The 11067-nt window shown below is 42.5% G+C and overlaps 1 protein-coding gene across 6 annotated transcripts in view; it reads left to right on the top strand.

Moving 5' to 3' along the window:
* Positions 1 to 3546: 3546 nt before the first annotated feature.
* N4BP2 (NEDD4 binding protein 2) overlaps positions 3547 to 11067 on the top strand; it is a 28269-nt gene continuing 20748 nt past the window's right edge. Inside the window, exons 1-6 of one of the 6 annotated variants that reach the window (XM_028745035.2) lie at positions 3548 to 3682; positions 5396 to 5437; positions 6717 to 6897; positions 7416 to 7762; positions 8385 to 9549; positions 10548 to 10675. In XM_028745035.2, coding sequence (XP_028600868.2) covers positions 7534 to 7762; positions 8385 to 9549; positions 10548 to 10675 — 1522 coding nt within the window. In that variant the 5' untranslated portion in view covers positions 3548 to 3682; positions 5396 to 5437; positions 6717 to 6897; positions 7416 to 7533. Of the gene's footprint in view, positions 3683 to 5395; positions 5476 to 6716; positions 6912 to 7415; positions 7763 to 8384; positions 9550 to 10547; positions 10676 to 11067 lie in introns of all 6 variants that reach the window. The other 5 variants (XM_028745036.2, XM_028745037.2, XM_028745033.2 and 2 more) reach the window with 5 other exon arrangements.

The raw sequence follows: 11067 nt of genomic DNA, 5'->3' as shown, positions 1-11067 counted from the left end.
AGTTGGAAACCACAGGAGGGGAGAGTGCTGTTGTGCTCAAATCCTGGTTTCCCACAGGCCACTGTGAGAATAGGATGCTGGACAAGTAAGTGGAAGGGGCAAGGTGAATATAAAATGAAAGAATGGTACAAAGAGGTGTGGGGTATAGCTATTCATGATAAATTAACCTGTACTATTAAGCTAAGACGGGGAATAGGCAGGAGAAATGATTTTGAGGATATACGGAAGGCATTTGTAGAATTTGCACCATTAAAATGGAAAGCGGTCAAACCATCGCGAGAGGCAATGAAATTTTGGGAGGTTGGAATAGTTCCAATGGAATGGTCTCGGGGGTGGGGCGCACATTTTTATTTTTATCTATTTATTATTACTTTGTTGAAATTTTAAAAACCCCTCAAAAATAAATAAATAAATTCAATAATAATAATAATCAGGAAGAACTGTCCGACAGCAAGAGTGGTTTGACCATGGTACAGACTCCCACAAGAGAGGCGGCAGCCTCTCCTTCCTTGGCAGGTTTTCAAGCCGAGGCTAGACCACGTATAAACGCCAACTCCTCGAAAAATTCCATCAACGGCGTCTCCAAAATTTTTTACACATCACTTGGGAAGACTGGTGAACTAATGCCAGTGTACTGAAAGAAGCAAAGATCATCAGTGTCAAAGCAATGATTCTTCAATATCCACTTTGTTGGACTGGTCATGTGTGGATGCCTGATTATGGTCTTCCAAAGCAACTACAGTGGAACCTCGGGTTAAGAACTTTATTCGTTCCGGAGGTCCGTTCTTAACCTGAAACTGTTCTTAACCTGAAGCACCACTTTAGCTAATGGGGCCTCCTGCTGCCGCCGTGCCGCCGGAGCACGATTTCTGTTCTCAACCTGAAGCAAAGTTCTTAACCCTCCTTATGGGGTCTTCGCTGCGAGATCACATTCATCCGGTGCTATACCAGCTACACTGGCTCCCGGTGGAGTACAGGATCAGGTTTAAGGTGCTGGTTTTAACCTTCAAAGCCCTATACGGCCTAGGACCCTCGTACCTACGGGACCGCCTCTCCTGGTATGCCCCACAGAGGAACTTACGGTCTTCAAATAAAAACATCTTGAAGGTCCCAGGCCACAGAGAGGTTAGGCTGGCCTCAACTAGAGCCAGAGCTTTTTCGGCTGTGGCTCCGATCTGGTGGAACGCTCTGCCATAAGAGACTAGGGCCCTGCGGGACTTGACATCTTTTCGCAGGGCCTGTAAGACAGAGCTGTTCCACCAGGCCTTTGGTCAGGGCGCAGCCTGACTCCCTCCTTTGGCAATCTCTACAAAGCTTTAGTCTATGGTTGCCATCAATTTGTATTTTAATTAATTTTTAGAATGTATTTATAATGTTGTACTGTTTTAGTGTTGTTAGCCGCCCTGAGCCCGGCTTCGGCTGGGGAGGGCGGGATATAAATAAAATTTATTATTATTATTATTTATTATTAACCCGAGGTACTATTTCTGGGTTATGGAGCGTATGTAACCCAAGGTACCACTGTACAGTCATACCTCGGGTTTAATGTGCTTCAGGTTGAGCGCTTTCAGCTTGTGCTCCGCAGCAACCCGAAAGTAACGGAGCTCGTTACTCGTTACGGTTTCGCCGCTTGTGCATGCGCAGACGCTCACTTCGCGCCTGCGCAGAAGTGGCAAGACGTGACACGCACAGATGCGCCGTCGCGTCTTACGTTCCATTCAGGATGTGAACGGGGCTCCAGAACGGATCCCGTTCGCATCCCAAGGTACCACTGTACTCTATTCCGAACTTATAAATTGAAAGTGTAATGCTGGTGGTCAACAAAAGAGGTTTAAAGACTCTCTCAAGGCAAATCCAAAAAAATGTAGCATAAACACCAACAACTCAGAAACACTTGCCTGTGAGAGCTCCAATTGGAGAACAGCCTTTACCAAAGGTGTCACAGGCTTTGAAGACACTCGAACTCAGAATGAAAGGGAGAAGTCTGCGACCAGAAGGAGGAGTAGTATCAGGAAGAGTGGATTAAATTTAATGATTACTTAGTTAAATATGTTAAGTTAAATTAACTGAAAACAGCTTGCAGATACTTAATTGGCTTAGGATTTTATTTATGTTAAGTGATGAATTAATATGTTTAATTTCATAATGTGAAGATCTAAGGATGTTAATGTTTAAGTTAAATTTTATAAGAACTGTGATTTAGAAAACCGTTAAAAGGATATGGAATGAAATTCAACCATGGGGAAGCAGGTAAGTACTTAACAAAGTTAATAAGTGTAATTTTCAATAAGGCTATGATTTATGTTTGTTTGTCTTGTGTGTTTGTTTGTTTGTTTATAATATTGTGAAAACCAATAAAAAAATTTGAAAAAAGAAACAAACAACCGTGTTCACGGAAGACAATCTTACTTGCCTACGAGGGATCGCCAAAGAAGGAAAGAAGAGGACAGGATCACACTTCAAAACGACCTTGACAGATTAGAGAACTGGGCCAAAACAAAGAAGATGAACTTTAACAGGGAGAAATGTAAAGTATTGCACTTGGGCAAAAAAAATGAGAGGCACAAATACAAGATGGGTGACACCTGGCTTGAGAGCAGTACATGTGAAAAGGATCTAGGAGTCTTGGTTGACCACCAACTTGACATGAGCCAACAGTGTGACGCGGCAGCTAAAAAAGCCAATGCAATTCTGGGCTGCATCAATCGGAGTATAGCATCTAGATCAAGGGAAGTAATAGTGCCACTGTATTCTGCTCTGGTCAGACCTCACCTGGAGTACTGTGTCCAGTTCTGGGCACCACAGTTCAAGAAGGACACTGACAAACTGGAACGTGTCCAGAGGAGGGCAACCAAAATGGTCAAAGGCCTGGAAAGGATGCCTTATGAGGAACGGCTAAGGGAGCTGGGCATGTTTAGCCTGGAGAAGAGGAGGTTAAGGGGTGATATGATAGCCATGTTCAAATATATAAAAGGATGTCATATAGAGGAGGGAGAAAGGTTGTTTTCTGCTGCTCCAGAGAAGCGGACACGGAGCAATGGATCCAAACTACAAGAAAGAAGATTCCACCTAAACATTAGGAAGAACTTCCTGACAGTAAGAGCTGTTCGACAGTGGAATTTGCTGCCAAGGAGTGTGGTGGAGTCTCCTTCTTTGGAGGTCTTTAAGCAGAGGCTTGACAACCATATGTCAGGAGTGCTCTGATGGTGTTTCCTGCTTGGCAGGGGGTTGGACTCGATGGCCCTTGTGGTCTCTTCCAACTCTATGATTCTAAGAGGAGAGGATCCAGCCCCGCCCCCTGCATCACACGGGGTTGGACTAGATGACCCTCGGGTTCCCTCCCTGGATTCTCCGAAACCCAGCGGCGTTTTTCTCTAACTGGGAAGCCCCGAGGCCTCTTCCTTGCCGCCGTCGCCTCACACTTCCCCTCCTGGAAGTAGCCCGGTGTGAGGCCTAGGCCGCCCCTGCCTCGCGGCGCCTGTGCCCGCCCTGGACGCGCGGCCGCCGCCGCGCCGCTCCTCCCGAGCTGCAGTCCCGGGACCGGCCTTGGAGAGGCGCTGCGTCCCCGGCTTCGAGGCCTAGCAAGCCCGCGAGCCTGTGGATCCCTACGCGACTCGCGCCTGGCCGAGAGCAGCGCAGGCACGGAGACGAAAGGGTCGGAGGCGGCCGCCGCGGCCGTGAGGTAAAATCGAGCGCGGGGGTCTGAGGGGGGGGGGGGAAACAGGCCGCTCGCCTCCCTCGGCCGCCGGACACCTCGGCCGCCTTCCTCGGGCCTCGTTCCGTCCCCTTTGGAGGCCGGCCGGGGAAATGCCTCGACGACGAGCGGGGCTCACGGCTTCTCCTCAGCCCCCTTCCCTTTGTCTCGCCTTTGCCCCCCCCCTTTTTCCCAGCGGCGGGAGCGGGGCTTGCTCCGGAACTCATGGCCTCTGAGCGTGTGCAGAGTGCCATCGCTTTTCGCCTCGCCGCTCCTCGGCCCCGCGGCTTCCTCCTTTTTGCTGGAAGGGAAATGTTCGCGGGGATGTGGCAAGGGAGGCTGTCTGTGTCTCTATTCCACGGAGAGGTGTTTGTTTTGTTGGTTTGTTTTGCATTCTCATTTATTTATTTTTAGATTTGAAGGTGTGCGAATACTTCAGAGGCTCATCTTCAGAGTTTTCTGCCGGCCCCTAGTCTTTCATAGACCGAGCTCGACCATGATAAAACCAGCAGATACATTTTCGGGATCTGGATTTTTTTATCAGAGATCAAGCGCCTCTTCCCTAATTGCTTGTCAGTGTAAAGGGAGGTGTATAAAAAGCTGGAAACATGGCTGCAATGAAAGGAAAAAAATCATTCCAAGAGTTGCTACGTTCCGTTGCCTTGACTATCTATTTTGGGTTTTTTTTGCAAGTGTACAGAACTCCAAAAGTTCTTACAACTACCTAATTACAGTATAAGGCATTTTTAAATTTAAATGCTAGAACTGTAGTACAAGGAAGACAAAACGCAAAGAGTGCCCGATTAGTATTTCTCTCTCACATTATTTTGTTTAAATTTTGAGAAACACGTAGTAAGCTTTAAAGCACTTTTCAAGTTTATTTATTACGGAAATACTTTCATTTGTATGCAGCTTTTCCATTTAAATATGCTCAGAGCTCACAACAGAACATAAATTCCAATCAATAAATCCTTACAATAACGATTAATTACTAAATCATTTCAAAAACTACCCAGCCAGATGGGTGGGGTATAAATATTGAAATATTAATATTCATTATTAAATAACTTTATTATATGAACATTATATAACATTTAAAAAATCACCCTAAAAGCATATTAATTAATGACTAATCAGTGCAATTGTAAGTGCACAGTTTGTAACAGCTTAAAATAAGCACATGCTCATCCTGAGTTTCAGCAGAAAGCAAAACAACCCCCAACCAAAAAAAGATGTGTTTTCCGGTTATTTAATATGTGGAGGCAACAAATGACCTTTTAAAAACAAGTGACACATTTAAGACCAGGTTTTAATTTTGTTGCCAGACAGGTCGGGTAGATAACCATGTTGCAATTAAAACACTCAAGTCCTCAGATGATTCATGTAGCTGGCTTGTAAAGATGGAGAAGAGGAGCCCTACTTTAAATTGTTTTGCCTTTTTAAAAAGTTTCTTTCCCCTGCTTGATGCTAGCTTGGGTAATAATTTTTAGGAGGGGTAGTTGAACACTTAGTCATGTAAACATGCAAAAGTTCACTTCTCATTGTTTTTTAAAAGTAAGTTTTGAATAATCTGTTCCTCTTCCCCAAAAGTCTAAGAGGTAGCCATAATCTATTGAGTAAATAAGCCATTGTAAAACAAGAGTCATTTGATTAATGTTACATAGTTATAAATCAGCGAAACATTTATGTGTTTTTTTGTAGGGGAAACACTCTTGGGCAATAGATACATCTGTGGAAAACATGGTAATTTTATGACATGATCTTAAAGTTATATTTTCCAGGTTTATATTCACAGATACTTTGTGTGCTTTTGTTAAGCTGCCATGCTTGATGAAAAGTTCATAATAGGTTTTTCTGCTAGGAAAGCAGCAATGAGTGAGAATGTTTTACACGGATTACTTTGTGAGTTCTGTTGGTGCTAAAACAAACCTGTGTAAGTGGGCTCAAGGGTAAAACTCTGAACTCTTAATTTGCTGCACTAATGCATGAGTCATCATAATCTGTTAAGCAGACACCTCTCTACAAGTAGATTCACTCATTATTTAATTTAAAAAGTTTTAGTCTACCTTTCAGACTCTCACAAGGCAGTTTACAAAATTATAAAATTCATAAAAAATACAATTATGAAAAACGTAAAAATTAGCAGTAGCTAAATATTTGTTTCCAGGTGCAGCACAATTCACAGGCATACTTTTTTTCAGGTGCAGCACAATGCAGGGTTAAATTAAAGTGTCATCAGGGTTGTTCAAGGCCACCCATGATAAGGCTATGTGTATTTGTCTGCAAAGGGTGTTCAAAAGGTGTGGAGCTACTATTAAGAAACCCCTGTCCCAGAGAATTGCTTGCCTAATGGTTCTGACTGGTGGATTGGGCAGGCTTATGCATGTGTAGGTTATCCTTCAAATAACGTGGTCTCGAGCCATGTGGTCTCGAGTCGTGTCCGACTCTTCGTGACCCCATGGACCAGAGCACGCCAGGCACTCCTGTCTTCCACTGCCTCCTGCAGTTTGGTCGAGCCATACAGGGTTTTAACATTCAAAGCCTTTAATTGGACCCAGAAATGATTAGGCTGCTTGTGTAATCTGAGTGCCCAGATCACATAAGTGTTCTAGCCGCTGCAGTTCTCATGTCCCTCCAAAATGCCACATGTCAGAGGAAATGTTGAGTCTGAAATAGCAGTTTCAGCTCGATGGAAGGACTGAATGCCATTGCAATAAGGTATATTCTTGAATGAGAATGTTTGGTCTAGGACAGATATGACCTACGTGTAGCTATCAGAGAAGAGCAATGCATAAAAACAATTAATATGGGATAGTTATTGGGAGGAAGATGGTTAACATTCCACTGCTGAATATAAACAACTGATTTGTCTGCAGCTAAGCTCCCCAGAATTGAAGGGTGTGTGTGACAGCAGATCCTGGCAAGGAAAAAATTAAATAAAAATCCACGTCTGTATATACCAGTATGCTCTGAATTTAATTGCATCAGAATTCTGAGCCGTCCTGATTTTTTCTTGTTGCAGGTTAATGAACCTTCATGAACAAAAGGAGCGAACTCCAGACTGGATGATACACACAGGAGTTTTAAACAGAAGTGTGGCCTGATGTAGCTTCCTGGTGTTAACTTTGTTTTGGCAATTTATCCGAAACTGATGAAATGTGGAAATAGAGGACCAGCTAATTTTATCTTTATCAAATTTAAAGGTATGCTCCTGAAAGTGAGTAAATATTTGCCCCTTTAAAGATGTTATGTTTGACTGTCACAATATTGGTGTTTAATTCCTAAAGCACTCTTGTTTTCTGTGTACCCTGTACTAATTAATGTGTGCTTTAGTATAGTTTTGCTATACTAATGTAGTATGTGTTGTCACAGCATTGATACTATGGATAATCCTGTGAAGCTTGCAGTTTTGTGAATGCTTACTAAGACCTGAATTTAAAATATCTGCCATACAATGTAGAATTTAGGCACCACTCTAGAGTCTGAAATGTTCTTGAATTTTGTTTATTATGAAGATTGTATTTATTATGACTTTTGGCAACTTGATATATGGGATGAAGAGCATTAGCAGCCTGTGCCAATAAAATGTTTTTCACTTACAGTTTAGAACTAGACTTTAGAGTTTTTAAAAAATAAAGAATGTCACATCTTTGGTGTACACCAAAGAGTTTGGAAAAAAGTGACTCAATTGCATGTTTGAAAATACTTGTCTTCCTTCTAGGTTCATTGTTTCTGAACTGAATATGTGCTGTGTACAAATGACGCTGCCTTGCTCATGACATAATCAGTGTTATGTAGACGAAATAAAATTCGAGGGAAAATATATTTTGGAGAAAAAAATGCCAAAGAAAAAGAAAAATCTTGGTGTGAGCCCATCAAGAAAGAGCATAAACTCAGAAGCGACGCCTGCTGCATCTGCCAACTTGGTACCGCCTTCAGTAGATCTAACAATGTTACAAACACCGCATGGGATTGATAAAGAAGAACTCTTCAGCAGTCTTTCAGAAATGTTTTCTGACTTGGATCCTACTGTCATTTACATGGTGCTATCTGAATGTGATTTCAGAGGTAAATCAAATTCTGTTAATATTGTCAGCATTTGTGTTTAACACAGTGATAAGGAGAGAGAGGTGATAACATGGGGTATCAAGGACTGGAAGCCTGAACAGCAGGAACACTCTATATTAGGACATTTTGTCACAACAGCCACTTGTTAATAATCAATGCACAAGTTCACAAACTACTTCCTAATAGTTACCCCAATTAGCTCAGGGCATTGCTCTTTGGCTCTTCTTCCTACAGATTTGCTTACCTCGTACTGGCACTAATTATGTTACACAGCCTGACATCAGGCATTGCATCTTGGGGAATCTAACATAATGGCTGGGTAAGTTAGTCAATGGAGAGCAGAGCATAACTGAATGTTGGTAGCAGTACCATGCTACAGTTCTTATGACAGAGAGGTCAGTGATGGCTTTTCTGAGCCCTAGGGCCTTTGGCAGGTGCCTGACTATATTGATCCGTGTTGTTGGCACTGCAACTGGGAACTTTCAGGTTGTCTGAAGAACAAGGTAACCTTGAAATAAATCTTAAATTCAATGTCTATTTGTACAATGATCTTTATACTTTCTGTACTTTAGAATGAGTTTCATATCGCTTCCAGTGACTGTGCTTTTTCTTCATTTCATAGTTGAAGACACTATGGATTATCTGCTAGAATTGTCTACAGCTGCTAAGGGAATAACATCTTCACCACATGTCTCAGGTTTTGATTCCATATCTGCATCATTGGTTGGTGAAAATCAACCAAGCTGTGTTACTAATGAAATAGAGGGCCAAAGTTCTGCTGCAATAAAAAATGTGAAATCTAGTGAAGAATCAGAAAAGTCTTCATCATCTGAAGAACTGGTTTTCTTGCCGTGCCATCCTTTTGAGAAATATAATCTAAATAGTGAAATGAAGGATTCAAAAAATGACCATATCTCAGGCAATCTGTCTTTGGCTTTGGACCACGGTAGCTCTGATCAAGTTAAAGAGTTATCTGGGTGTGCAGAGTCCTGTTTGGGTTACAATACTGTGCTTTCTTTGCAGAAAAAGGAAACAGACAGTGAAAAATTAGAAACCTCCACTTCTTTAAATCCAGATTGTGACAAACCCTCTGAAGTAGTTTGTGGAAAATCAGGCATTCAGACAAATGATGTGGATATTTTTGCACAAATCCCAGAGAACTGTAATTTACCTGAAGTTGTACTTGACAGTGGTGCAGTTCCAGAAGTTGTTTTGGACCTTACAACCCTAAATGACGTGTCTGCTCAACACTGCCAGGGGATTGCAGAATTTCAAAATAGTGTGGTTGACAATTCTCGTTCTTGTTCACACAAGACTGAAAAACAGGGAAACACAGTGACTGTGTGTAATAATTATTATAATACTTCTGTTCCTGACCTATGTGCAGAATCCACTTTCAAACTGACACCTTTTACAAATGTTGACCAGTCTCAGCAGATGTGGAATTCACAATTTTCTGTGCTTCAGAAACAGTCTCAGGAGTGTACCTGGAACCTAATGGCTCCTGTCTTTTATCCTCAAAATGCAAGCCATAGCTTCGTAACTCCAGTCGCTGTCAGCCCTGGGAAATGGAGGCCTGCTTCAAACTCTAGGAGTCTTGGGAAAATATATTCTTCTCAAACAACTTCACAGTCTTGGGACAGCAAATCCTCTCTGCCGAAAATGGACATTTCTCAAGTACACCAGCTTCCTGTTTGTCACATGATGAGAAGAAAGATTCCTCTCGCAGGTCATGTGCTTGTTCTTCTTAGAGGGGTTCCTGGATCAGGCAAATCACATTTGGCAAGGTAGAGTATTCATAGATTTTTCTTTAAAAATGCATCATTTCTCACACTCATGTATGTGCATTAACTGTGACTTTGCATTATGTGTATACACAGACACAAACCTCTTTTCCATAATTTTCAAACCCTCACTATCTTTTTATCTATGGGGGAGGCCACTGTTTTGTGTCAGTTAAATATTATAATCCATGGTCAACTTTAGGAAGTGAGAGAGGATTGCTCTGGATAGGAGAGTGTGAAGGAGCATACATTTCCAAAGCTGATTTCCTGGTTTGCATGGTTTTTATATAGCGACTACACTCCTGATCATGTGCTTTGACACCGAAAGTTGCTGTCATCATTGTGTTGCATTGTGACAGCCCGAGAATGGTGCTGTGTACTCTTGGCTTTTTTTTATATATCAGGAGGACAGAAATAATGTTTGAAACTTTCCCCAAGATTTAAAGTAAAGGTAAAGGGACACCTGACCATTGGGTCCAGTCGTGGCCGACTCTGGGGTTGCGGCCCTCATCTCGCTTTATTGGCTGAGGGAGCCGGCGTACAGCTTCCGGGACATGTGGCCAGCATCACTAAGCCGCTTCTGGCGAACCAGAGCAGTGCACGCAAACACCGTTTACCTTCCCGCCGGAGCAGTACCTATTTATCTACTTGCACATTTGACGTGCTTTTGAACTGCTAGGTTGGCAGGAGCAGGGACCGAGCAACGGGAGCTCACCCCGTCACGGGGATTCGAACTGCCAACCTTCTGGTCGGCAAGCCCTAGGCTCTGTGGTTTAACCCACAGCGCCACCCATGTCCCCAAGATTTAGCTACTTTTTAAAGTTAAAACGTGTGCCACATAGATAGCACAAGCCCTGATTTAGAATGGCTTATCCATATTACTACACAATGCCCCTCTCTCCCAGCTGAGGCTCAAAATCGTGTGTGCACAATTAAAGAGAAATTTAGAGTGGGGAAGGGAGGGTAGATGATTGATTCAGCATTTTTTTGTTTTTTTGCAGGGCTTTGCTTGAGGATAACCCTGGTGGTGTTATTCTTAGTACGGATGATTATTTTTACCAAAAAAATGGACAGTACCAATTTAATGCTGATTGCTTAGCAGACGCGCATGAGTGGAACCGGAAACGTGGTATGTGCTAGATGAAGTCGAACAATTGTTGATTAAGAATATTGGAATCTATAAATAGAGAAGACTTAATGAAGTTCTTGTGCCAGAATTGAGGCTTGCCTATAAGCACATATTAAACAACAACTAACTGGGTTGGATAGGCCAGAGGGCCAGATCCTGAGCTCTCCCTCATAACACAGGCTGTTTTGACAGGTCGACAAGACAGCCTACCTGTCAGTCACCTGATGTCACCATGATTACAAACTTTGGTCATACTTCTGGCCATATTGCTAGTATTGTATATTGAATAGTTGAACGTAGGTTCATATATTTTAGTGCATATGACAACTTTGAGTATTTTGAGTGTTTCTGCAGTGGTTTGTCATGGTTATGCAGTGCTTTCTATAATTTTC

This window comes from Podarcis muralis, chromosome 9, assembly GCF_964188315.1.
Source record: "Podarcis muralis chromosome 9, rPodMur119.hap1.1, whole genome shotgun sequence".
Lineage (NCBI taxonomy): Eukaryota > Metazoa > Chordata > Lepidosauria > Squamata > Lacertidae > Podarcis > Podarcis muralis.
Note: the sequence above shows the minus strand (reverse complement) of the source record. Positions and strands in the feature narration are given on the sequence as shown.